Raw genomic sequence first — 26,956 nt, 5'->3', positions numbered from 1 at the left:
AGAGCCAGGTTTTGAGGTTCTTTTTAAAAGTTTCTAGGGTAGGGGCTTTTCTAATTTCTCCAGGTAGTGAATTCCAGAGTCGGGGAGCCACTGAGAAAAAAGCTCTCTCCCTTGTGCTTATAAGGCAAGTTTGTGAGACTGGCAGGGGCAAAAGAAGGGCCTCCTCAGAAGATCGGAGGGCCCGAGATGGTACATGGAGGGAGATACGGTCACAAAGGTAGGCGGGTCCCAAACCGTTTCGGGATTAATAGGTCATAACCTGCACCTTGAATTGGGACCGGAAAATAAATGGCAGCCAGTGGAGCTCCTTAAACAGGGGGGTTGACTGCTCCCTGTAAGTCGCCCCAGTTATTAATCTGGCTGCCTAACGTTGTGACAAGTTTTAGTTTCTGGGCCGTTTTCAAGGGTAGCCCCACGTAGAGAGCATTACAGTAATCCAGTCTAGAGGTAACTAGGGCATGGACCACCATGGTCAAGTCAGACTTCACGAGGTAAGGTTGCAGTTGGCGCACAAGTTTTAATTGTGTGAAGGCCCTCCCGGCCACCGCCGACACCTGCGCATCAAGCGTCAGTGCTGAATTCAGGAGGTCTTCCAAACTGCGGACCTGTGATTTCAGGGGGAATGCAACCCCATCCAGCACAGGTAGCCACCCAATACCCCGGTCAGCCGAGTGACTGACCTGGAGGACCTCTGTCTTGTCAGGATTGATCCTCAGCTTATTCTTCCTCATCCAGGTTGACACAGCAGCCAGGCACTGGTCCAGTATCCTCGGGGCTTCCTTGGAATTTGGTGGAAAAGAGTAGTGGAGTTGGGTGTCATCTGTGTAGAGATGGTACTGTACTCCAAAACTCCGGATGACCTCTCCCAGCGGTTTCATGTAGATGTTAAATAGCATGGGGGACAGAATAGAACCTTGCGGGACCCCACAGGTCAATGGCCAGGGGTCCGAGCAGGAGTCCCCCAGCTTCACCAACTGGGAATGACCCTCCAGGAAGGACCAGAGCCACAGTAGAACCATGCCCCCGAGTCCCATCCCAGCGAGTCTCCCCAGCAGGATAACATGGTTGATGGTATCGAAAGCCGCTGAGATGTCCAAGAGAACCAGCAGGGTCACACTCCCCCTGTCCAGTTCCCTGCGGAGGACATCCACCATGGCGACCAAAGCCATCTCAGTACTGTGCCCAAGCCTAAAGCCAGACTGCGATCAATCCAGATAATCAGTGTCATAGAAGAATCCCTGGAGCTGCGAGGCAAACACATATACCTGAGTATATATTGTAGTCCTGTGTATCAAAGAGAGATTATATTTTAAGACTTTGATTCAAAAGGAAAAGTTCAAATGGGATTTTTTTTTACTTTCTGTTCTTCCCTTTGAAGTACATTGTGAAAGGTAAGTATCTGATACAGTAGCACTTTGTAATACTGATGGATATTAAAATTCATTGTAATATCTCTGGCTGTCTCCATTCTGTATCTCCTCTTGCTACTTCTGCAATAATCTCTGGTTGACTGCTTTTGTTTTTGTTTTGTTTTTTGCACTCATAGAGTATAGCGTTCTTATTTGTATTGCTTCTCTGTAAACAACAGCCTTTGTTTAGATTTATATTTATTGCAGATTTCTAATTCATACGTACAAAAGATCAGAGTTGGTAGCCATTTCATTTCTTTTTTAGAAAAGGAAGATAATATGAAATACAACATTTTTACAATGCATTAACTTTCACCCTATTGTCTTTTGGAAAATTTTCTTCCTCTTTTATCTTGGAAAGCATTGCCCTGTTTTGTTTTGTTTTTGTCCTTTTCATTCTATATCCAAATTGTGCCAGAGGCTTTCGTTCTTGGTTTGGATACTAATATATTAAGTTGTAATTTGGAGGTTTGGCCCCCATTGTGCACTCATACTAGTTATATGGAAACACTGTTGTTGGGGAAACAATACAAACATTAGCCAGATCTTTCAAGTAGGAACAGTACTAGTAAACAGTTTATTCAAATAGTAAGCATTTTGCAGACATGTTTAATGGTTGTCTGTGCTGTTGGATTAGGACCTGTGTAAATTTGCCCATCTATGACTGACATCAGTTGCTATACTGTAATCTCCTTGGGTCAAATTTGGTTGCATATAATATGGAGAAAATGTGGAGATAAAAAATGCCTGTATAACTCAAAGGCAATGTAAGAAGAAAGATAGCTCTGCAGATCTTTTTACCAAGGTAGATGACTCTGGAGATCTCTTTCTCAAGCTGTTTAGATCTCTGGGATGCTATAAGCTTCTCAGGCTGGATGGCCATGTTCCAGAAGCATTCTGTCTTGACGTTTTGGCTCCATCTATGGCAGGCACCTTCAGAGGTTGTGAGGTCTGTTGGAAACTAGGTTTTATATATCTGTGGAATGTCCAGGGTGGGAGAAATAACTTTTGTCTGTTGGAGGTAGGTGTGAATGTTTCAATTGGCCACCATTCACACCAACATCCAACCGACCAGAGTTCTTTCTCCCACCTTGGGCATTCCACAGATATATAAACCCCATTTTCCTAGTGTCCAACAGACCTCACAACCTTTGAGGTTGCCTGCCATAGATGCAGGCAAACAGCCTGAAAAACTTACAGCAACCCAGAGATTCCGTCAATGAAAGCCTTTGACAACTCATTGTCTAGATCTCGAATGGCCTACTGGGGGGAGTAATGGTGCTATGACTGGTCATCAACCAAACTCCACTTTTTCATTAGTTAAGGCTGCTCGGTCTTGTAGTCTGCCAATATCTGAAGGGTTGCATGATTAGAAAGTACAGTTTAGTCACTTACCCATAATGCACCACTTTATCTTCAGAATGGGTCATTCCAAGTTCTTGAGCCCCTTGAGCAAGATATCTTCAGGCTTTCCTATTTTGGTAAAAGGTCTACGAAGTTGTTCTCCACTCACCCACTCACACTACTTTGGGGATAAGGACTTCAGAAGCATATACGCCAGGGGTCCTCAAACTTTTAAAGCAGAGGCTTGGTTTATGGTCCCCCAGACTGTTAGAGGGCCAGACTATAGTTTGAAAAAAAAAACCAGATTCCTATCCACATTGTATATATTTTATTTGTAGTACAAACACACACACACAGTAAAAATTCTTCTTTGGGCTGATAAGATAGTCAAGTTAATTAGGATTGTTGTTGCTGTGTATCTTCAGGTTGATTCTCTGATTGATAGCATGCTAAGTAGTACTCCCATCAGCCTTGGAACACACTGGCCACTAGTACAAGGCCCAAGGCATACCAGATGCTAACTAAGGTCTTGGGTTTCAATGCTCTGTCAAGCTGTATTTCAGTGTTTCTCAAACCTTTGACTTTCAGATGTTTGGGACTTTAATCACCAGAATTTTTTGGCTATTGGCCAAGCTGTCTGGGGCTTCTGGAAGTCAAAGTCCAATATGGTTGTAGTACCAAAGTTTGGGAATCACTGCTGTACGTACTAAATGCATGTTGAATAATAGTGACAAGTGTTTTGACTGTTTTAGTCAAGATTCTGTAATTCTTGTGCATGATAGAAAGTAAGCTAGTGAAACTGGAAAACTTCCTCTGCTTATGTTACTACATTTAATTTAGAATAAATTATGCAGTTATACTTAATGGATTATTGCCACCATTTTTTGATGCAGGAAGTCATCAGTGGCAAGGAAGATTGATTAAACACCTCATCATTGCTGTTGTTATTAATCATTACCAAAAAGCAATGAGTAGCAGATCGGGTGGAAGGTAATGAAGGGTAGTATTACAGCCCATAAATATGAAGAAAAGTATAACCACCCTGAAATAAATGAACTTTTATGTCTTATCAGTGCTGGGAAATACTGTTTCCTAATGATTTCCTTCAATATACCACCAAGCATGGCTTATAAAGCACAGAATCACAGCTGGTTTTCTAAAGGGGTCATCAGTGGGAAACAAAGTTAATTCGAATGGGTGTAGTATGGTAGGACACCTATAATATAGACCTAGTAAAAAAAGTTAGTTTTCAAGGTTTGCTTTACATATTATTTTGATGCAAAAAAGTTCACAGTTTTTGTACAGTCATGCATTCAAAAAACTTAATTCTACTTATTTTTGTTGACCTAGCTGCACATCCTATACTACTGAGTCAGATACTGAGTGCTTGTTGAAAAGGACAGTTCAGAGATCAGATCTTTTAAGCATTGAAGGTATAAATATTTAACTGCCTGAGAAATAAATTAGTGTATTTTTTTAAAAAATATCTAGGGCCTGCTTTTCTAGTGACTGGATATTATTGGTTTCTAATATTAGACTTTTCCCTCTTTTGTGAAAAGGTTCTTTTAATAACATCACATGCTCTACATGATGGGAAATAAGTACAATGTCTTCTTTTCTTCTTTACCACCTGTGTGATCCTCACTTTGTGCCATCCGGAGTCCCATTTTGATGTTCAGCAGTGAACATGTTCTTAGATGTTCAATTCACGTGTTTTTGGAGGAAGGGAGGTAGATCTACAGCAGTAGGTCCAGTCCCAGATGCTTACTTTCATACATTCATTTTGATGTGTGAATACAGGTATTTGTGCAAAAGGCGATCCTCATGCAAATAGACTCTCTGGCTGGTTAGGAATCTCCCTTGACCTGCGTCCCCTCCTTGCACATGAGCATTAGAATTATCCATATCATCATCATACATATAATTCTCCACCTGCTGGTTCTTCTCTTCCTGCAAGTCCAGAACAATGATAGATGGCTTGGTTTCTCATTATCCTCTTGGACCAAGACATGATGGAGTTCTGCCTGGCTATTTTCCCTTTCTTCAAATATCACAGCAGTGACAATTGGTCTTGCACCAGTTTCTGAGACCAAGGAGCGTTGGAGCTAGACTCAAAATATGGAGATCATTTCTTCTTTGTTGAAACCATATGGCAGCTTAGAACCTAGCGATCAAACATTATTTCTTCTTGTTGTCCACAAGTGAGGTTCCCTTCCCTTGTTTCACCACTTTCCCAACCAGATATAATGTTCTTCGTAAATGTCCGCTAAATGTCTGAACCCAATCTTTGTTTGTATAGTGTGGGTGGAGGTTAAAAGCATATGATACACTAAAATAATACTTTATTAATGATAGAAGTTGAACATAATGAAACAGATTAATAATTATAACAAATATTTTACTATAATTTATACACGTCTTTTAAAAATATGATTCTTAAACTGCATCCAATAATTCCTAATCTAGTCTGACTCTCTTAACCCTAATCCTGTTCCTTCATCCCACATCAATCTTAACTCCTAATGGCCAAACCAACTGTCATTCAAACCTCTTACTCGGATTCCTTCAAACATTATCCTAATCACCACCTCCATTCCAATATTCTATTCATTTAGCCCCTCCTGCCACCTACTTACCCAATTACTGCTGTTATTCAAAACCAAATTACCGCAATTCCATAAAACAATATTTTATTTTAAAAGTATATCAGAGTCCCTCACATTAATACATTTCATTTTTGAAAATAAACCTGGTTTCATTTGGCTATTATTACTATTATTATTATTATTATTATTATTATTATTATTATTCCAATTTACTTGGTCAACTCTCTCTGGTGCCAAGTCTACAAGCTATTTGCTTGATTCTAACTGCTTTATTAAATACACACACTGTCTTATCTACTAGGCAGTGAATATTTCAATCCAGCACTTTTTCCCTTCTGAGTGTTTTTGAGACAGTACATCTCTGTGCTTTTAAAATTTAACTGATATGCTCAAAGAAGTATTCTGTAGTTTAGATGAACCTGTTCCCCATTTGGGTAAAAAGATAAGGGGATATGTATGCTGTAAGAACATTACATTCCTGGTTACAATATTTTGTGGTTGTTGTTCTTACTGCTATTGTATTTATTTTATATTCATCTATGCCCCCCCCCCCCTTTCTCTGTTTGGGATTCAAAGCGGTGTACAGTATTTGAAACAAACTCAGTGAAAGATTCCAATGTGCAAAAGTTAAAAGTAATTAAACAATCAAAACACTAAAAGCAGATTTAGGCACAAACCATAAAAAAGGAAGAGAAAAAAAACAAAGTGTCCAGGACATCATGCAAAGGAATCAACCATAAATGGCTTGAAAAATATCTGTTAAAAACCCAAAACAAACAAACAAACAAACCTTGATTTTACCATTTTATATAAGAGACTTCAGTTCACTATGTCACGGTATATACTGGGACTTGAGCATCGACAGATTTCTGTATCCTGGAATTGAAGCTCAGGAGATACCAGTGGCCCATTGCAATCATGTACAGGGTGCAAGTCAAATGATTGGAGGAGTAGGGAGAAATATCCGCAGTCCTGTTCATTTTATACTCAAGATCTGAACCAGATGAGAAGCAGCAACGGGAGGGGGAATAAAAGCAGTAATGTTGTTTTGCAGTAGTATGTTATTAAACAATCTGACTTGGCTGATGAATGTGTTGCATTGTGCTCAACAGAAGGGGGAGTTGAGTGCTTTTGTGCTGATCTGCAGTTGTTGATGACTCCCCTCCCCTTTCAGCCTGCTTGGTTTGAATTAGATCAGTTATCAGTTGCAGCTGAGAAATAGGATACTATAGTTATATTTATTTATTTATTTACCATCTTTATATATCGCCTTTCTCGGCCCAAATTCGACTCAAGGCAGTTTATACAATGGCACAATTCAATGCCCCCAACAGCATAAATCACAATTAAAAATATTTAGCATAAATATAAAACCACACAATCAATAAAAAACCAATAAAAACATGGATCCTCAGCATCTCAATATGTATTTGTATCCCGTGCATTTTAACAATATAATGAGAACCCTACTGGGTCAGCCCAAATTCCCATCTAGTTCGGCATTTTCCCTTTTGTGAGTGCAATGCAGATTGATCTTCTGGTGGTTGTAATTGCCAAAAATCCAGTGATTTGAGTTTAGGTTGAGTATCCCATATCAGGAATTCCCAAATCTGAAGTACTACAAAACTATCCATGTGGGTGGCTGAGACACTGATACATGCTTTCTGATGGTTCAATGTATACAAATCTTGTGTTATGCACAAAAGTATTAAAATTTTGCAAATAAAACTGTCTCCATGTCAAGTGCATAAGGGGTATATGCAACAGAAATTAATTTCATGTTTAGATTTGGGTCCCATTTCCAAGATGTCTCACTAAGTATGCAATATGCAACTATTCCAAAATCAGAGGGGAAAAAATAGAAATATTGGGGGATGTTCAGGCTTCATGTAGACTATTGTTTATGTTGCTATATAGTCTATGATTTCTTTATTTCAGAGATCTATTTTTTTAATGTCGAGCCCAGTAAACTAGTAATATTCAATAAAGAAACATTTTTAGCCAAAGCCATTCCACTTCAGAAGTCTATAAAACCTCCTTAAAAAGAAATTAGTAAATAACAAGTATGCCTTTTGGTCCTTTTTAAAGCCTTGCAAACTTGGGACCAGCATGTATTATTCCATTATATAATATGATAATCTTCTATTAATATTCAGGCATGTGAAACATAAATTTGGATCCCTGTGTGCTACAGTCATTTTCAGAGGACAGCATTAGGACAGCATGTATAACTTTGACTTTAATATTTATGCAACCCGATCTGGGGGATCTTTACAGCCGGACTCAAATCTTTCTATTTGTGTATTTTTAGCCATTCAGTTTATAGCATAGCTAGGTTTTGAGATTGACTTCTTCATGGTAAATATTACAGAACCAGCATAGTATAGTGGACTCCAACTCTGGAGGCCATGAAAACCCACTGCGTGACCTTGGGTAAGTTCTTTTCACTTAGCCTCAGAGGAAGATAATGGCCAGCTCCTTGGAATGAATCTTGCCAAGAAAACCCTGTGATAGGTTCACCATCAATTGGAATTAATTTGAAGACACACCACAGCAAACAAATATCACAAGTTAGTGAGGTTACTGTAATTTGTTGTCACCCGTCCTAATAATTCATCTTTCACAATTGTTTGTCAAATTCTTTGCTTAAAATGCTACTTTTGAAAACATAATCATGGGACTTGTACGGAATAGCATGGAGATTATCACTGATGACCTGCAGGGACACTTTTTAATTTGCTTCTTTCAAAAGTGTTATTTTCCCAACATTTTTTCAAGGGGACAACATAGCTCATAACAGATTTGCTGCCTGGGGATAGTGGAAGTTCAACACTCCTGGAAATTGTCAGGTTGGGAAAGATGTGCCTAAACCAGGTATGAGCAAACTAAGGCCTGGGGGTTCAATATGTTCCTCTGGGTGATTACCATAAGCACTCCTTATTTTCCCAGTCCTCTTGGCAAAAGTACATAGCAGCCTGTCATATCCTTATGGCAAAAATTTGGGGGAGGAAGGCATGTAGCAGCTGAGAGCCCTCTGGAGCACTCTCAGCTATCATGTGTCTCGCCCTCCTCCTGGCATAAGGACGATATGAGCAACCCCATCCTTATGCTGGGAGATGGCTTGAGGAAGGCATGCGGTGGCTGAGAGCCCCCTGGAGCACTCTCGGCCACCTCCTGTCTTGCTCTCTGCCAGACATAATGCCAAGAAGACAGCTCATGTGTCTAGCCTTCCTTCCAGAATAAGGATGGGGTGCACAGCCCCGTCCTTATGCCAGGACAACCTGAGGATGACCGGGGCCCCTGCCCTGCTAGCCTGGCCCTCCTGGCTGGGCTCACAATGCGTCCCCAAGCCAAAAAAATTGCCCAATGCCTGACCTAAACAATGGGATTTCATCTTGAAGTCTGTTCTGTTAAGTTTTACCATTAGTCTCCATCTCTTTTCTCCTATTTATTTCATTTCCACTCACTCCTGCCCGCCAGCACACTTTTCATTCGCCCCTCAACCACCTTTTTTTTTTTTTGGTTAAAGGTTAGTAAGGAGTCATGCTAAAATTAGTAAATAATGATGGTTTTATTTGATCTGTGGGATGCCAATCCATTGCAGGTCCAGAAATAACCAGCAGACTGCAAAGATGAATCAGCGAATCTAGGGCAGAGAATTCCTTAACATAAATGTTTTGAATTGTTCTGAGCATGCACAAAGCTTTGTTCTATGCAAGTAAATCATTATTTTTTTCTACCTTTCCATTCATAATCAGCCAGGCATAATTTGTAGACTCCTGATAATGTTGCAGTTAAATGTCTAAAATGCTAGTTCACGTCTTTTCAGGTACTCCAAGACCGGAGAGAGTTAGTAAATACCAAATGTTTATTTTTAAATTCAAATTGATTTTCTTGCCAAAGTATGTTTTGGTCTAATAGTCATTCCCCCCTCCCTTCCTTTGATTCTCACAGGTCATTATCCAATGCTGTTCCACCCCCAAAATGCTCAGCTGTGAACTTTTTGATCTGCTTACAGCTCACTCTTGATTTTTAACTTGGCCTAGAAATTTTCATTTCAATCATCCTCTTGAATGTGATCCCTCAGACAACCTTGTCTCATCTTTCCTCACCTTTACTCTTTGGTGTCAGAGCCAGAGAGGTTTTGAAGACAGGCGTCCCTTTTCTTTTCCTAAGTTGGCCTGTGCTTGATGAATATACTTCAAAGAGATCCAAGGACAAGCAAAAAGGCATAAGGAAATGTCACAGTTCTTAGGCTTTTGGTGATTTCAGGGAAAATGTCTTTGGCATCCAAAAAAGTGTCAGTTACTTCTGTTCTCTCTTAGCAGAATATTTCCCCATATAAATATGGGGAAAATCTGCTGTCTTCTCACTTCCCCAAACAGAGGTAGAGTTTGCTTCTTGCTTTGGATAAATACCAAAGAATCCAGGATATCCATATACATCAGTTTATCTCTTAGTAACTTCTAAATATCTCTAATCTTTGTTGGTTGTATTGAAACTAAATTATATTCCTCTCAGTGTTCTTACTTCTCTATAAGAAAAGGTAAAGGTTTATCTCGACATTAAGTCTAGTCATGCCTGATTCTGAGGGTTAGTATTCATCTCCATTTCCAAGCCAAAGAGCCAACGTTGTCCGTAGATGCCTCCAACATCATATGTCCAGCATGACTGCATGGAGCACCATTTCCTTCCTGCAGAAGCGGTACCTATTGATCTACTCACATTCACATGTTTTTGAACTGCTAGGTCGGCAGAAGCTGGGCCTAACAATGTGAACTCACTCTGCTCCCCAGATTTGAACCATCAAACATTCAGTCTGCAAATTCAGCAGCTCAGTGGTTTAACCCACTGTGCCTCCAAGGGGCCATTACTTCTCTATAGGTTTGACATATAGTAATAAGCATGAAAGGCTTTGATTACACACATATAGGGTGCAAATGTCAACTTTGGTTTTAGAACTGACTTCTAAGAGGGCATAGTTTATCTGAATCAAGAGAGGAGAAACAGAGGCATGAGTGGTAGGGTTTTTTTTTCTCCCAGAAAAATGAGTAACTTTGTGTCTCAATTACATAGCAATAATAGGATATGAATAAATAAATATAACAACAAGAGGGTTGTAACTCTTAATTTTCTTATATTGTACCATTTTAAAGGCCCAGACAGGGCTCCCCCCTGTGAACAGGTCTTGTTCTGTGTCATCATGTCTTTGCTCCCCCCCCCCCATTTTTCAAAATTAGTGTAATCTTGACCTCTGATTTTAGCCTCTTTTCTTATCTATCTATCTATCTATCTATCTATCTATCTATCTATCTATCTAGCTGTCCCCTGCCACATGTTGCTGTGGCCCAGTCTGTGTATATGTGTTTTGTGTGTGCATGTATGTGTATATATGTGGTTTTGCACATGCATTGTAATGTATTTTTTATTTTATTTTTTTGGCTTTTTAAGTCTTTTCTGCTGTGTTTTTCAGTGTTTTTGTGAGTGATGGTCACTTGTTGGCCTAATAGGTGTATTGTGTCCAGATATGGTGTCAATTCACCTAGTGGTTTTTGAGTTATGTTAATCCCACAAACTAACATGGCATTTTTATTTATATAGATGAGAATGGACTTCTGCTTCCATTTGGAACCATGTGTTTCAAAACTGCTGACTCCCATTCTCCAACTTTTCCTGTTCTATACAATTTAGTGAAGATAACATGTATCGTGATTACTGGTATGTGAGTCAAAAAAGTCAGCTAAGCCACTGTATGATTTGATCTGGGGGAAAATTTATTCTTTAACATTACTAGAGCAGCCAGCCTCTGAGTGTGAACAAACCACACCAAACACCATCATCCACAATATGATTAGTTCTTAAAAAGATAAAAAATAAACAGCTTTGACAAGTGTCAGCTCATTTATTGCTGTTTCCTTCCTTCCTTCCTTCCTTCCTTCCTTTTCCTACCATGGCAAATGCTTCACTGAGCAGGACTAAGCTTTGACCTGAAAGCCACAATGCTATGCAAACTGTGGAATGGCAGATGTAACATCCCTCACTTACATAAATCACTCTCTTTTGTCACTGCTGGCATATGGCCAGTGAGGGCTCTAATTATTGAATGGCTTTTATAGCCCCATTACTTATAATCACTTTTGGCCTGCAGCTGGAAGGCCAGGATGGAATAGAATGAAGTAATATAGGCTCAAAATGTTATCATTTGTGCAGCAGCTCCTGGGATTAGTTATTTGGCAGACACAATATTTTAGATGCTTACGGCCATGTATTGGTGTGTCTTTAAAGAATACATGCTAACCTGTATTCTTTAAAGACACACAAATACTGAAAAAGTATTGCTTTGATGCTCCTTTTTTTGGATACTGTAATTGTGCCTGAGCTATTTTTCTTTCTCTGTGTATCCAAGCTGGTAATCTGAAGCCTTTCACTTTCTGGAGAAATCTTATTCCTAGCAACGAAGAAGAATCCTTGTGACACTGTCATTTGCTCAGTCAGGAACAAAATGTGTGATTTTTTCCTCCACTTAGACCAGGATGGCAACTGCAATGGATCAAGAGGTTGCCTCCTTAGCTGTGTGAAATGTATACACAAAGTTTCCCATGTTTCAGGAGTATTAACCAGCCCTGCTTTGTAATTTATTATGAGATGCATTTGATTCATATCTGTATAGGAACTCACATTCAAAGTCACACAGATACATAAACCATTAGGAACTCTTAAGGGAGGGGATCCTTCCCAGGAAATTAAACTGGAAAAACAGGATATACAAATGGGTGAAAACAGCACGTGAACAACTACTCTGCATAATATTACAGGCTTTATTGAAGGGTGATTGCTCACTTTCATAAACCGTTCATAGAATCGTAAAGTTGTAAGAAACCTTGTAGGCCATCCAGTACAACCCCCTCCCAAGAAGCATGAAAATCATATGCAAAGCACCCCTGACAGATGGCCATCCGGCCTCTGTCTAAAAGCCTCCAAAGAGGGAGCCTCCACCACACTTTGTGGCAGAGAGTTCCACTGCTCTTACAGTCAGGAAGTTCTTCCTAATGTTCAGGTGGAACTCTTTTCCTGAAGTTTGAAGCCATTGTTCCATGTCCTAGTCTCCAGGGCAGTAGAAAACAAGCTTGCTCCCTCCTCCCTATGACTTCCCCTCACATATTTATACATGGCCATCATGTCTCCTCTCAACTTTCTCTTCTTCAGGCTAAACATGCCCAGCTCTTTCAGCTGCTTCTTGTAGGACTTGGTCTCCAGACCCTTGATCATTTCAGTCACCCTCCTCTGGACACATTCCAGCTTGTTGATATCTCCCTTAAATTGTGGTGCACAGAATTAGACACAGTGTTCCAGATGTGGTCTAACTAAGGCAGAATAGAGTGGTAGCATGATGTGAAGATCCCTTACCTTACCAGCCTGGGTTGCAGGGCCTAGGAGAGGCAGGCTAGTTAGTTTCAGCCTTAGAAGGCCTGGCAGAGGGCAGCAGGAGCCATTTTAGTTTAGGGAAAACTCCATTTCAGAGAGGGGGAGTGGCCTAGGCCTGAGCCAGCCTTGAAACAGCCAGGATTGGTTTATTAAAGGGGGGCAGAGTTAGACTGTTTGGAGGGAAAGAAAGAAGCTTTTTCAGTGAGTCAGTCTGTTGATGTTAGAGTTAGAGCAGGATTACAGAAGTTTTAGGAGTTCGTGTTAAGAATAGGCAGTTTGCCTGAAGTTTGGCAGCGAAGTAAGCTGTGGCAAACTGGGTACAGCTATTTAGGGGGAAAATAGCTGGGTTTTTATATTTGTAACAAAGAAAGAACCATTCTCATGCAACCGTTATGCTTTCAAGTACCAGAACATTTTATCTGTAACAGTCAAGCCTATTAAACAGCATTTACACTTTCTTATGTACTATATTCAATAAACTTTCCTTGTTTATTTTGAAACTTAAAAGCCTGAGTCCAGTGTACATTTGTGGATTTAGTCCCTTTTCCTATTCAACCTCACCTGTTTTTCTTCAGAGAAGCCATTTAAAAGACACAGTACTTGGTGGTCTAAAAAGCCTTTTTAATAGTTTAACCAGCTAGAGGGTTCCTGTTCATTCAGTTTATGGTGGCAGCGGAAGTTAAATAGAGAGACATTCCCTCATAACAGTTATATTGTTTGGCCACACTATGTGCCTTTATACATGACTTCCCTGGATCTAGACACTATACTCCTATTTATGCAGACCAAAATCTGATTGGCTTTTTAAGCTACCGCATCACATTGTTGGCTCATGTTTAAACTTGTTGTCCACAAGGACACCAAGATCTTTTTGACTCTCAAGCCAGGTGCCCCGCATTGTTTATATCTATTGTTTTTCTTTTTAATGACTATTCTTTTAAAGCTTATCCTATGTTTCCATCAGGGCAGATATGCAGTAGTTGAGATGTCTGCTATGAGGAGTTATAAAAATAGTATTTTTGCAGAATTTAAGCTAAATTGAGGTTTAGAACTTTGGATTATGACTTTTTGGTTTGCAAAGAGATAGCTACTTTTAAAGATGTTTGCCCCACCTACCCTCCAGAAAACACTGATGTTTTTAAAGACTTTATCAACGTACAGAGTAGAGGTTTCCGAACATTTCATTTTGGTGACATACTTTTTAGTCATGCATCATTTTGCAATTCAGTTTTACTAGCAAATCGAAAGTAAAACCAGCCTGTTATGAGAAAAATTGACATATACCTAAATTGTAATAATGGAATGTATGGGGACACAATACAGCTCATGAATACACTTCATTTATATTTTTAAAAGATATGATTTGTAAGATAATGACATATATTTCCAAGTTATGTTCGTATGACATGCCTAGACACTGTAGTCAACACACTAATGTATTGCAACACACAGTTTGGAAAGCTTTGGTATAGAACATTCAGCCTTATCCTTAACAGAGAAAAAGTGGGATATAAATAAATATCATCATGATTCTTAGCCACTCTGAGTCCCTCAATGAGGGAGTGAGGGCGGGGTATAAAACAAGGTCAATAAATAAATAAATAATTCTTCCCAGCTGAAAATGTGTGGGTCTAAGATTGGTATTCTAATTTCCATAAGAACCAGTTGTGCCTTAAATTGTCATCCCTGCAGGAGAAAATGAGAAAGGATGCTAGGCAGGATGAGGATGGGTGTCTTTCAGATGCCATATTAAACGATAAGTGCCTTAATACACAATGAAAAATGTCTTGAGACCTTCAGATGGCTGCTGCTTCTTTTGATAAGAATCACACTGGAAAAATTCAGCTTTACTATGCAACACTAGCTCTTGGAAACTATGCCATTTACTTTCCAGAAAAGCAATGAAAACTGTTCATTTATCTGAGAGAAGAAGAGGCGGGGAGAGTTGTGAGCATTATCTATCTGCGGAGCCCTAATGTAGGTCACAGACCATTGTGGGCTGGCCTTGACCTATCCCTGCACAAGCAGTTTTCTTCTTATTCAGGGGTATAGTTTATGACCCTGATTATGCTTGCTGCAGAGGATAAATGAAAGGAAACTAGAGAAAGCAGCAGACAGCCAGCAATGACTGGAAATGTTCAGGGCTATATTATATTAATTAGTCCTCAGTATCTCTTATCCCAAAGCAGTCAGGGGTTGAAAATAATAATATTGCATTTTTACAACCCCAGCCACCAGTGTTTATTCAGTCAGAAGCCCCCCTCAGTGTTGATAATATTAAATCTAAAATAAGGGTATAGTTTAGAAATATTTAAAATAAAATGGCTGATTGAAGAAGAATTCATGGATTTGGACTTGTTCATTTGTGAGTAAGCTGTAGTCAGGATTGACAGTTATAGGCTTCTTTCAACTCTGTGATTTCTCCTCTGGTTTCCCCATTATCCTTGCATTTGTTAACATTGATTCCAGGATTTGCTGACAATGTGATCCGCTAAGACAAGATTTCCATTTGATTCTCCATTGAATGTTTAATAGGTGCAGCAGCACACTTTTTCCTCTGCTGATCAATGGTGTTTGTTGTGTTTATTCAGTTAGCTTATCTCAGTGATCATACGGAGTTAGCAACGACTTGATATTTAATCTTTGTTTAAGAACGATGCCCTTTCCAGATAGCCAAATATGCATCCTTTCCCTATAATGCATCCTACTTCTGTATATCCAAAAATAATGAAAAATTCTAATTTTGAATCTAATACTTGGAAGGGATTTACAAGATTTACAAGAACCATCTTGTCCAACACCCTGGTGGTGCAGGAATTCAAAGCGTCTGTGGGTGAATCATCAACTCATACAATCTGGCAGTTGGAAGGGACCACAAAGGTCATCTCGCCAAATCTCCTGCCATACAGTTATGGCGGTCCTGAAAGATGCTTAAACTTCTGTTTTAAGACTTCCAAAGTGGGAGAGGCTGCTACCTTCTGAGCTAGTCTACTATTAAGCAACAGCCAAGAAGCCCTTAATGTTTTGGTCAAACCTCTCTTCATATTATTTGAAATTATTCATTCCTGGTTTTTTCTGCAGAACACCAGAAAACAAGGCGACTCCATGTTTTACATGACATTCCTTCAGATATTTAAAGATAGTTATTACATCATCTCTTTAGACTTTTCCTCTACAAGCTAAGGAGACTCAACTTCTTAAGACATGGCCATTTATACTCTCTTAAAAGCTCTACAATAAAAAGATGGCCAACAACTTTCCTAAGTAATATATTCAACTGTTTAATAACTCCTATCGTATTCTTCCTAATGTTTAATCATAATTACTTTCATGTCTGCTAGGCCTGTATTTGTTTTTTATATAGTACACAATCACATCAAGAGTCACACAGTCTGCTGTATATTTATATCATTAACATACAGCAAATCTGTTCAGGATCTCTTTACGGAAAGGTAACCCCCAGGTGCTTCTGCTTGTATGTAAGTGTCATTTAGTTGAACAGAAAATATTTGACTAACAGAATCATTGGTAGACCATCAAATCTAACCCCCTAATCAATGCAGAAAATCCAACTAAGTGCATCCCCAGCAGGTCACTATCCAACCTTTTTTTGAAGACATCCAGAAAAGAGGTCATACCACCTCTCTGGGTAATTGGTTCCATTGCTAAACAGTTCAGAAAAGAAGTTCATTCTAATGTTCAGTTGAAGTCTACCTTCCAGTAATTGAAAACCATTAGACTTATTCCTACTCTCTGGGGCAGCAGGAGGACAAATCTGCCCCCTCTTCTTTATGATAGCCTTTTAGATATTTAACAAGTGTTATCATGTGCCTATGCAGTTACTGTGAAATTGTTGTGAATGCACTGTGAAATTGAAAGAGGATGATGGTAGGATTTTGAAGGAGTATTTTCAAATCTGTGTGAGCTTGCTTTATTAGTCCTTAATCCTTCTATGTGCCTGGAAAATTGCCCCTTCCATGGATTGTCATCTTATCATGGTGAAGGGGCTTGTTTGTTCCAACCTGTGGGTGAAGCCATTGGAGTCATGTGCTCCCAGGGGGGTCTCACAGGGCAGCAAGGTCACAGAGGAGGAACCATACCAAGCACAATCTGAAGTCCTCAATGGCGGAGCAGGTGGACAATAACATGGTACATGTTACAATGACTTTGAAGGTGGAAGAAGGCTGCAACAGATGGGAGGCCATTGGTCATCAGGTTAACCACACCAATGGATCTGAACTCTCTGTGAAGACTATTGTTAATAAGGTGTGCACTGATCTTCCCACATAAAACCAATTCATGTACAGGTGTCTTCTAAGAAAAAGAAAAGAAAACCAACATAAGTCAGTCAGTGGTGATGGGGGCAAGGCTGTGAAATCTGGAAGTCCCTAGCCACAGACTGGCACATGGGTGGTGGATATGGATTAAGTCATTCTAAATGAAAGTCAGAGGCAGGTGAGAAATCTGACAGCCTGTATCCATGACTGAGCAGCCTTATTTAGGATTCACTCTCCTCCCCTGTTTGGGGAGGGGGTTAAAAATGGCCGAAACATAGTCTGCCTCATTTATCTGTGACTAGATTACCACATCCAGCAAGGTCACCACTTTGCAATAAAAAACCCCGAATTTTAGAATGTAGAATGTATGGACACTGTTGGATAGCACACACAACGAATGCCCTGAACACAGGAGTGCTATTATTGAAAGCTTTAACATCGATATAGCAGCACTCCAAGAGACCCAGAGATCAGGAAAGGGATAGCTGCTGGAAGAAAAAGGGGGCTACACCTTCTTCTGGAAGGTACTGCTTGAACCAGAATGAAGAATACATGGAATCAGTTTCACAATCTGGAACAACATGGTGGATCATCTGTCTGAAGCACCCATTGGTAAGAACAAGTGACTCTCAACCCTCCAAACCAGTGGTTCCCAACAGTTTTTTGACCAGGGACTACTTAACCAGGAACCACTTTGACCAGGGACCATTCTCCAGCATTAGTACCAAAAGGGTTACCAATCAGTTTTTGGTCAACTTTAGATTCACATTGGGGTGGTGATTCAGAAAATTGTGTTGGATAGACCATGTCAGCTCTAGTTTCTGATACAGAACATATGCCATAGTCAGCGACAGGGAAGGAGTGGCAGTTGTTGTGAAAGGAGCGGAAATAAAATAAATAAATAAAGAGGAAGGAGGTTTGCAGAAAAGATTTTTGTCCTCATGGCCCACTGGTAGTCCACGACCCACGGGTTAAGAACCACTTCTCCAAACTAATCTTGCCAAAAGCAAACAACAACTATCATAAGCGACTATGCACCAACACTAGATGCTGACGAAGACACAAAGGATTTTTGTTTTACTTACAGCTGAAAAACAGAGATACTGAAGGAAGTAAAAATCCTTCTCCTGGGTGATTTTAATGCAAGAGTTGGATGAGATTTCAACCTGTGGCTAGGGACTATAGGGAAAGATACGGTTGGAAACAGCAACTCAGTTGGCATCCTATTTCTCACCAAATGTGTGGAACACAACCATGTCATCACCAACATGTGCTTCTACCAGAAAAAAAAACAAGTTAAAGGTATCATGGAAGCACCCCTGGTCAAAGCATTGACACCTCTTAAACTATGTAATTATATGTAACAGATATCACAGTGATGTGCTTCTTACAAGAGCCATGACAAGCGCTGATGACTGCTGGACAGACCACAGGTTAATTCAATCCATAATGGCTATCAAGATTGTCTCCAAACACAGACTTCAAGGAAGAAAGATAAGGTGTAAAATAACACCTAAACCTTTATCGAGCCCTCTAAATGAACCCTTCTCCAAACAACACTTGAGGATCACCTACCCATGGAACACTTTGAAAATGCTGAGGAACATTGGAATAAACTGAAGACCTCTATAATTACAGCCTGTGAAGAAATCTTTGAATACCAACCTAAGAAACATCAAGACTGGTTTGATGAAATTGTAAAGAGATCCAACAGTTAATCAATAAGAAACTGAAAACCTTCCAAATATGGCAACAAAATCCCTACTGTGCTGCTAAGCAAAAGCTGAGATCCAAGGAAGAACCAGAGAACTCAAGAACATCTGGTGGACAAAAAAGGCTGAAAAAATCTAACACCTAACAGTTTTCCATTATACACAAGGATTATCAAATGCCACAAAGATCATCTAAAGATCAGTTATGGAATACCCCCTCTTTACTCATCAGATAGTACTAATTTCAAAAGGACAAAAAATCAGTTCCATTATATTGGAAAGAGCACTATCATAACCTTAACCACAGCTCAAACACAACCAAAGAAGTCCTCTTCCAAATCCCCGCAACAACAACTCAGGGAGAAGCTTGCAGCACTGGCTAGTTTAGAAGGAGTGAGCAAAGCCATTAGCCAATTAAAAAATAACAGAGCCGGTGGACCTGATGGGATCCCTGTTGAAAACTTTAAAGAAGGTAGTCATGATCTGAAACAACTTCACCAGCTCATTGAAAAGGTATGGGTGACCGAGAAGACCCCAACAGACTTCAAGAATGCCACTATCATCACCCTTTTCCAAAAAGGAGAAAGAACAGGTTGTGGAAACTATTGAGGTATCTCCCTTTTAACCTCCATTGGGAAAATCCTCACAAGAATTCTTGCAAACCACCTTTTACCTATCTCAGAAGACATTCTCCTTGAATCCCAGAATGACTTCTGGTCCTCCAGAGAAACAGTAGATATGATCTTCACTGCATGGTAACTCCAAGAACAAAATCAGCCTCTGTACATGGCATTCATTGACCTTACAAAAGCATTTGACACAGTGAATTACAATGCTCTCTGAACCATCCTCTTCAAAATGCCTGGATAAATGTATTGCTCTCCAATGGTGACATGAAGAGAAAAAGCTTGGACAGCAATGGCTCTCAAAGTGACCCATTTTAGGTGAAATCAGGTATCAAACAGGGATGTGTTATCACCCCAACCTTATTGTCCATCTTCATAGCCATGTTTCTGCACCTTGTTGATGGGAAGCTTCCCACTGGTGTGGAAATCACCTATCACACAGATGGCAAACTATTTAACCTCTGCAGGCTGAAATTCCAAAACCAAGGTCACAACAGCAAAAGGGAGGAACGTGTCAAGAGGAAGACACATCAAGCCAACCGTTGTTGTGACCTCCTTCCATCTGGAAATCAATGTCTTCACTGTGAAAATATGTGGATCCAGATCGGTCTCAACAGTCACCTACAGAACCACCACCAAGACTCTACACTTGGAAGACAATCACTTGACTGCGAGTGATAGCCTATGACGATGACGACGACGACGACGACGATGATGATGATCTGGAAAATCAATTTGGGCACTTCTGGAACTTTGGAGATTGTAGATGTGTGTGTGACAAAGAGTTCCTTTTGAAGTAAAAAAAAGTTGGCTGATCTTCTGCCCTGCCAGGAGCTAATTAGTGGAGTTTCAGCAGAACTAATAAAAATTGTTCTTTCTCAAATCCCAGAGCAGTGATTAGTCCCAGAAGTCTCTAGTGGAGAACTCTTCCTATAGAAAACCTTAGAAGATTCTTGGTTATTATTTGTTAATTAACTGTTTCAAATTCACATTTTAACTACAGCACATTAAGTCCCTGCTGGTCTGTGACCAAATAACTAATGAGTCCTCTTATTGAAGTATATGATTATGAACATAGAAGAAGTCATCCTTGATTTATATTCTCCATAAATCTTACATGCTGATGCTGCACAATATACCCCATTAATATTTCACCTACTTCTACAAATATTTCATTACTTTGTAATATTTTGACTAATACCTAGGTATATGTATGTATGTATATATATACATGTATACGTATGTATGTGTACGTGTGTATATCCAGCTTGGTTGCCAGAAAAAGTGTGATATTTGAAGTTTTAAAGAAGAAAGTGCATTCTTTTCCCTTGTTACACTGAAAACATTCTGTTTGTTCTCCTCCTATTTTTTTACTTTTCTGATGAGGCTAGAAGACAGCCAAGATGAAGGTCCAGTTCTTTGGCCTGTGTTTGTTTAAACTTTCACTGGAAGTGGTGGAGTTCAAAATCAATGTAGTTGTTTGGAATGAGCAGGCCTGTGTCTTCATCTCGTCTTGTTTGGTATTTGTTTTATACCTGGTTTTTTTAAACCAGCACTCTATAGTCAAGTTTAGACATTTTAGTCAGAAAATTGACCTGTGTCGACTTACCCATGATCAATGAATGTTGTGCGGCTAACTCTTACCAAAAGGGTAGAACTGTGACAGGTGAGAACCTGGGGTACATCTACACTGCAGGATTAATTATTGTTTATTTCTGAAGCCTGATGGATTATTATTTAGTGTTGCCTTTTGCTCTGCTTGTTCTCTAGGGATATATAAGACGAGAAGAAATGCCTTCTTTTTAAGTAGTTTTTCCTTTCCTCATGTCATCTGTGCCCTTTCTCTCTCCATCCAGGGAGGAAAAATAAAGCGATATAGTAGTAGTGAGAAATAATATCTCTTTAACACCAGCAGGAAGAAAGATGAATTATAAAGCCAGAGAGATAGCACGTTTGCAGCAAGTTATTTTTGGTAATAAGCCATTTACAGAAGAAATGCATAAAAGCAGCACACCATAATTCAGAGGAGCTTTAAATTGCAAGTCTAGTGTGTGCCTGGACTGGAAATGTTAATCCCTTTCATACTCAACTGTGATTTCTTTATTTCCTGCAGGAAGTCGTCTGAACAAAGATCTGAGACATTATCTCAACCAGAGGTTTCAGAAAGGATCTCCAGATCATGAGCTGCAACAGACTATTAGAGATAACCTTTATCGCCATGCTGTGCCTTGTAAGTGAATTAACAACTCATCTAGTGGATTTGGTGTAATAAAACTCATGCTTCCTTTGACGGCAACCTTTTAATGTCAGCTGGTGGGGCTACTATATGAAAACCTGGTTTTGATACCATGGCAATGATTCTAGTTGCAACTGAGAAAATGTTGAGTTTGCATTATTGGTGGTTTTACAGTGTATGGTGGTTTCAAAGCTAGTATCTCATGGTGGGCAGGTAGAGCTCTATCACACATATCCTGACATCCCCTGTTTAGAAGATCAGGCAATAAGGAATAGTAAATATTTCTGCCTGATGTGTTAGAAAATAATAATAATACATTTTATTTGTACCCTGCCCCATCTCCCTGAAGGGACTCAGGACAGCTTACATCAAGGGTTAAAGAACAATAAAGAACATGGTTGGCTGTCTAAGCACCTCAGATGTTTTTGGCCTGGAGCTCCCAGAACCCCTCATCACTGGTTAGCTGGGAGATACAGAGAAAAGAAACGAAACAAAAATCTGGTTGGTATGAGTTGACAATTTCTTCCTCTGAAGATTGAAGCAGTCCATATAGCCGATGATGGTGTATTTTGATTGATATTTGCAGCTTCTGTTTTGAGAGTGTTTGTGAACTCTGAGACTGCTGATCTTCATCTATAGATTTCGCATCCTAAAAAGACTATGGTGTGGACATTGAGATAAGATGCTGAGCGGGTACAGGGAAGATTATGGGGATGCTGAACCTGGTTTGGTAGACCTTGTTGGGGGCGGTAAATGTTTATGAAGTTGGAATACAGGTTGAGTCTCTCTTATTTACAATGCTTGAAACCTGAAGTGTTTCATATTTTGGATCCTTTTGGATTTGGAATAACTCTGTTTGCATTTAAATAGTGAGAGATAGGGTGTAAAGGGGATTAGTCATACATCCAGTGCCAACTGAGTTTTTCCTTAAGGAGCTCTTACTCCATCACTATCAGAAATTTGATGGGGGAAAGAGAAGTAGCTCTCATAGCTGGGACGAGAAAAACCAAATGGATCCAACAACACCAGCTTCTATCGTTATAAAAGGGTAAACTTGCACTTTATCAATCAGTTCTTCCTCACAACTGATTGTATTGGCCCCTCGCCCGTTGTATTTCAGGTTACTGGTTGTCTGTTTGATTATTGTTTTATATTGTGTTATACCATTGTTTTATTTTGCTTGTTGCTGTTTTTATGAATTTTAATGTGTTATTTTATCTATGTTGATTGGGCTTGTCCCAAGTCCCTTCAGGAGATGGAGGCAAGGTACAAAAATAAAGTTATTATTATATTACTGTTATTATGTAGCATCAGTTTTTGGAGCTTGTACAGAATAAGGACATGTGCTCCGAAAACTGCCACCAGAACCCTTTGGATCTGTAGTTTGACTTCATTGCATACATCATCTTCCCCTTTTTTAAAACCCCAATTTTAGAAATGACGAATAAAGTAAATTACCCTTAGTTCTGTTGAAGCATTTTTTTTCTGCGTTGCCAAGGTTACGTTCTGAAATGCTTTAGACTTGATTCTTTTCTTTGATTTATTGGACTTGACTGTGAACTAAACTACTTTCCTTGTTTTTTAATCTCACCAAAGGCCCTGATTATAGAATTGGATTTGTGTAGGTGTGGGGGGGAGGAGAAAATGACATGCTATTTAATTTAATGTTTAAAAAATGGAGTTGTGATGCTGAATGAGAGATGTTTCTGTTCCCTTATTAATATAAACCTATGTATTTGTGCCTTAGTTATGTAACCAACAGAGAAACCTGAAAAGGAAAGTTAGCCGTTACACATGTTACCTTTACTTACACAGCATTCTTTCAACCCCTCCTTGTGTTTTCTACAAGTTAGCTGTTTTTACATGTTTTGCATATAATAAAGATACACTGGATGGAAAGTGAATGAAGCTACTATATGTATAGCAGCTTGGAGATGGCATGAGATTGTGGGAGGAAGAGTGTCTTTTTTTTTTTTTAACCCAAAGCTAAAGCTTAATCTGGCTGCATACTTTTTTTTTTATTCTTTGATACACGTGACCAGAAAATCCAGTGCTCTGGGCCAATCTCTATTGCTAATGGATTATGAAGTCTTATATTTTGAAAATGGAATTCCCTGCTGATTATGTGGTAAACACGTTAACGGCTCACAAGGTCACTTGCACTGAGCAGGGCTGCCTGCTGATTGTTATCGCTGAAACCCATAGATGTGCTGAAATGATGATTAATGGCCCAGAATATGTAAAACAGATTCTTACCTCTAGGTCCAGCACTATTTCCTTGAAATCCTTACAGAAGATAGGTCAGACGAATATTGTGTTGGCACACCAAAGCCAATCATCAGTAAAACTGGCACTGGCATCAGAGGCAATAGCCGGGTGACTACTTTACAACTGTTCTCATAGCAACTAGCATGTTAGGTCTGGGGTCAGATAGCAGTACTCCATTATATAGTATGGACCTCATATCTGCAAGGGATCTCTTCCAAGCTCACCAAGAAAACAGGAAAGTATACTTGTGAAGCCCACCTAGCAAACAAAGAAAAGCAGAAAGTGGGAAGCAACCACCCTGAGTCCCTCTGAGGAGGGAGGGCGGAATACAAATAAAGTGTTGTTATTTTTTTGGTGTTGTTATGGCTTTTCTTGCTTGCTTATTTAGTTGATTTCCCAATATTGTCCCTCCAAAAACAGGAACCCTTCAATAAACGTAAAAAGGAAAACACATTGGCAATGGCATACAGGGGCCATACAACTCCTGTTGCATTAGCTCTACTGGATGCCAGTTAGCTACTGGTCCCAATTCAAAGTGCTGGTTTTGGCCTATAAAACCCTGAACGGTTCTAGTCCAACTTACCGGTCCGAACACATTTCCCCTTATGAGCAAACTAGAACTTTAAGATCTGCTGGGGAGGCTCTGCTCTCATGCTCCACCAGTCACAATTGCAACTGGTGGGGACAAAAGACAGGGCCTTCTCAGTAGTGGCCCCTCAGCTGTGAAACCCCCTCCCCAGTGACATCAGGCAGGCTTCATCCCTTCTGATCTTGAGAAAAAAAGCTCTGTATGCAGACATTTGGAGAATAAGATATTAAGGATTTCGACACAGTCTGAATAAGAACCATGGATCAGTCAATAAATATGGAATCAAGATTCGGCAATTTATGTTTTAAATCTATGTTATTGTTCTGTGTATTTTATCTGCTTATGTGTTTTGCTTTATAGTTTTATGAGGTATGCTTTTATTGTTATGTTTATATGCGGCATTGAATTTTTGCCAGAGTCTGTACACCACCTCGAGTCCCCTGCAGGGTGAGAAAGGTGAGGTATAAACGAAGTAAATAAATAAACAACCAGCAACATAAGCAAAAATGCAAAGAGCAACAAGTTACCAATCAAAATAACCTCTTCCATTACCATGTGGGTTTCTTCTAGGCCTCTTGAATAAATAGGAAAATCAACAGTAATTATGCAAGTTGAAACAATCAATATGGGAAATATATTAGACAGTGATGAAAATTGTAACTGTAGTACGTGTTACTACTAGAGCTGTGAGGAACTGTAGAAACAGTAAATTCTACACATTACTATAATTTCTCCCAATTGAATGCACTGCTTAGAGTCATTGGGAGTTGTAGTTCAGAAACATATTGAGGACCACAAATCCCCAGTCATGACCCAAAGATGTGTTGTTTTAGAAAACACTTCTTCATACGTTGCTCCAAGGTTATGTTGTTATCATTCTTTCTCCAGTTATAAATTCCCATTCTTGATGGAGGCAAATGCTACTGCAAAAACACCAAAGGCATACATCTCCATTTTTCCATAATCGTAGCCAAGTTCATTAATTATTTCACTCAATTTATCCTAGCTTTCTAAGCAGCATATCAAAATGGGGGCTATTTTTACAGTATCCTTATCATCCATTAATGTTAGCAAAGATAAATGTAATCACACTGTGCTCTCAGGAATGCTCTAAAGCAGTTGAAGATTGTCTAGCATTTTGCCAGAACATAGGAAGCTCTAATGTGCCATGGATAAATTACATGAAGAGATTTTTCATAAACAACAACAACAACAACTGCACGGTAGAGATAGCACATAAAGTCTCCGCCATCCCCGTTGGCTACGTTTCACAGAGGAAAGCCATTAAAGTAAATTGTTCTCTAGAACCACATACAGACTTGTTTCCTGAATGTGTTTACAATATTAAGCAAAGTAAAGGTCCTAAATGTGAGGCAAGGCACCAAAAGAGAGTTCAAAGGCACGAGTGTCTATTCCCAACCATTATATCTTAGTGAGAAAACACACACTGAAATAAAATGTTCCCCTGCATAAAATGTGGATTTCCATCCTTTGCTCTTGCCTGCCCATATATGCATTTTTCAGAGCTGTTAATCACTGGAGGATTGCTTTGCTTTTCTATTTCCAGTCCATTTTAACTATGAATTTTAAATTCAAAATCTTTGTTCCATGTATTTTAATATGTGTATTTTATTGAAATGTGTTTTAATATATGCATTTTATTGCATGTATTTATGATGTATTTTAACTGTTATATTATTATTAATACTGTTGTTATTATTAGAATCATAGAGTTGGAAGAGACCTTGTAGGCCATACAGTCCAACCTCTGCTAAAGAGTAAGTAAATCAGATTCAAAGCACCCCCAACAGATGGCCATCTAGCCTCTTTTTAAAAGCTTCCAAAGGAGGAGCCTCCACCACACTTTGGCTTAGAGAGTTCCACTGTTGAACAGCTCTCACAGTTAGGAAGTTCTTCCTCATGTTCAAGCGGAATCTCCTTTCATGTAGTTTGAAGCCATTGTTCCTCATTCTAGTCTTCAGGGCAGCAGAAAACAAACCTGCTCCCCCTCACATGTTTATATATGGCTATCATGTCTCCTCTCAGCCTTCTCGTCTGCAGGCTAAACATGCCCAGCTCTTTAAGCTGCTCCTCATAGGGTTTGTTCTCAAGACCCTTGATGATTTTAGACACATTCCAGCTTATTAACATGCCCAGAATTGGACACAACATTCCAGGTGTGGTCTGACCAAAGCAGAATAGAGGGGTAGCATGACTGGATCTAGAGACTATACTCCTATTTATGCAGGCCAAAATCTCATTGGCTTTTTAAGTTACCACATTACATTGTTGGTTCATGTTTAACTTGTTGTCCATGAGGACTCCAAGATCTTTTCCACATATACTGCTCTCGAGCCAGGCATGCCCCATTCTGTATCTTTCCATTTCATTTTTCTTTTTTGCTTAAGTAGAGTATCTTCCATTTGCCCCTGTAGAACTTCATTTTGTTAGTTTTAACCCATCT

General features: G+C 39.5%; 1 protein-coding gene across 14 annotated transcripts in view; it reads left to right on the top strand.

The window, feature by feature from the left end:
* Window positions 1-26,956, top strand: part of MAGI1 (membrane associated guanylate kinase, WW and PDZ domain containing 1) — a 595,596-nt gene that overhangs the window by 289,627 nt on the left and 279,013 nt on the right. For all 14 annotated transcript variants that reach the window (XM_067463460.1, XM_060766417.2, XM_060766416.2 and 11 more), the window contains exon 2: window positions 21,513-21,629. In XM_067463460.1, coding sequence (XP_067319561.1) covers window positions 21,513-21,629 — 117 coding nt within the window. The remainder of the gene's footprint in view (window positions 1-21,512; window positions 21,630-26,956) is intronic.

The sequence above is a fragment of the Anolis sagrei genome, chromosome 2 (genome assembly GCF_037176765.1).
Source record: "Anolis sagrei isolate rAnoSag1 chromosome 2, rAnoSag1.mat, whole genome shotgun sequence".
NCBI classification, from domain to species: domain Eukaryota; kingdom Metazoa; phylum Chordata; class Lepidosauria; order Squamata; family Dactyloidae; genus Anolis; species Anolis sagrei.
The sequence above is the reverse complement of the archived record's forward strand: the minus strand, read 5'-3'. Positions and strand labels throughout refer to the sequence as shown.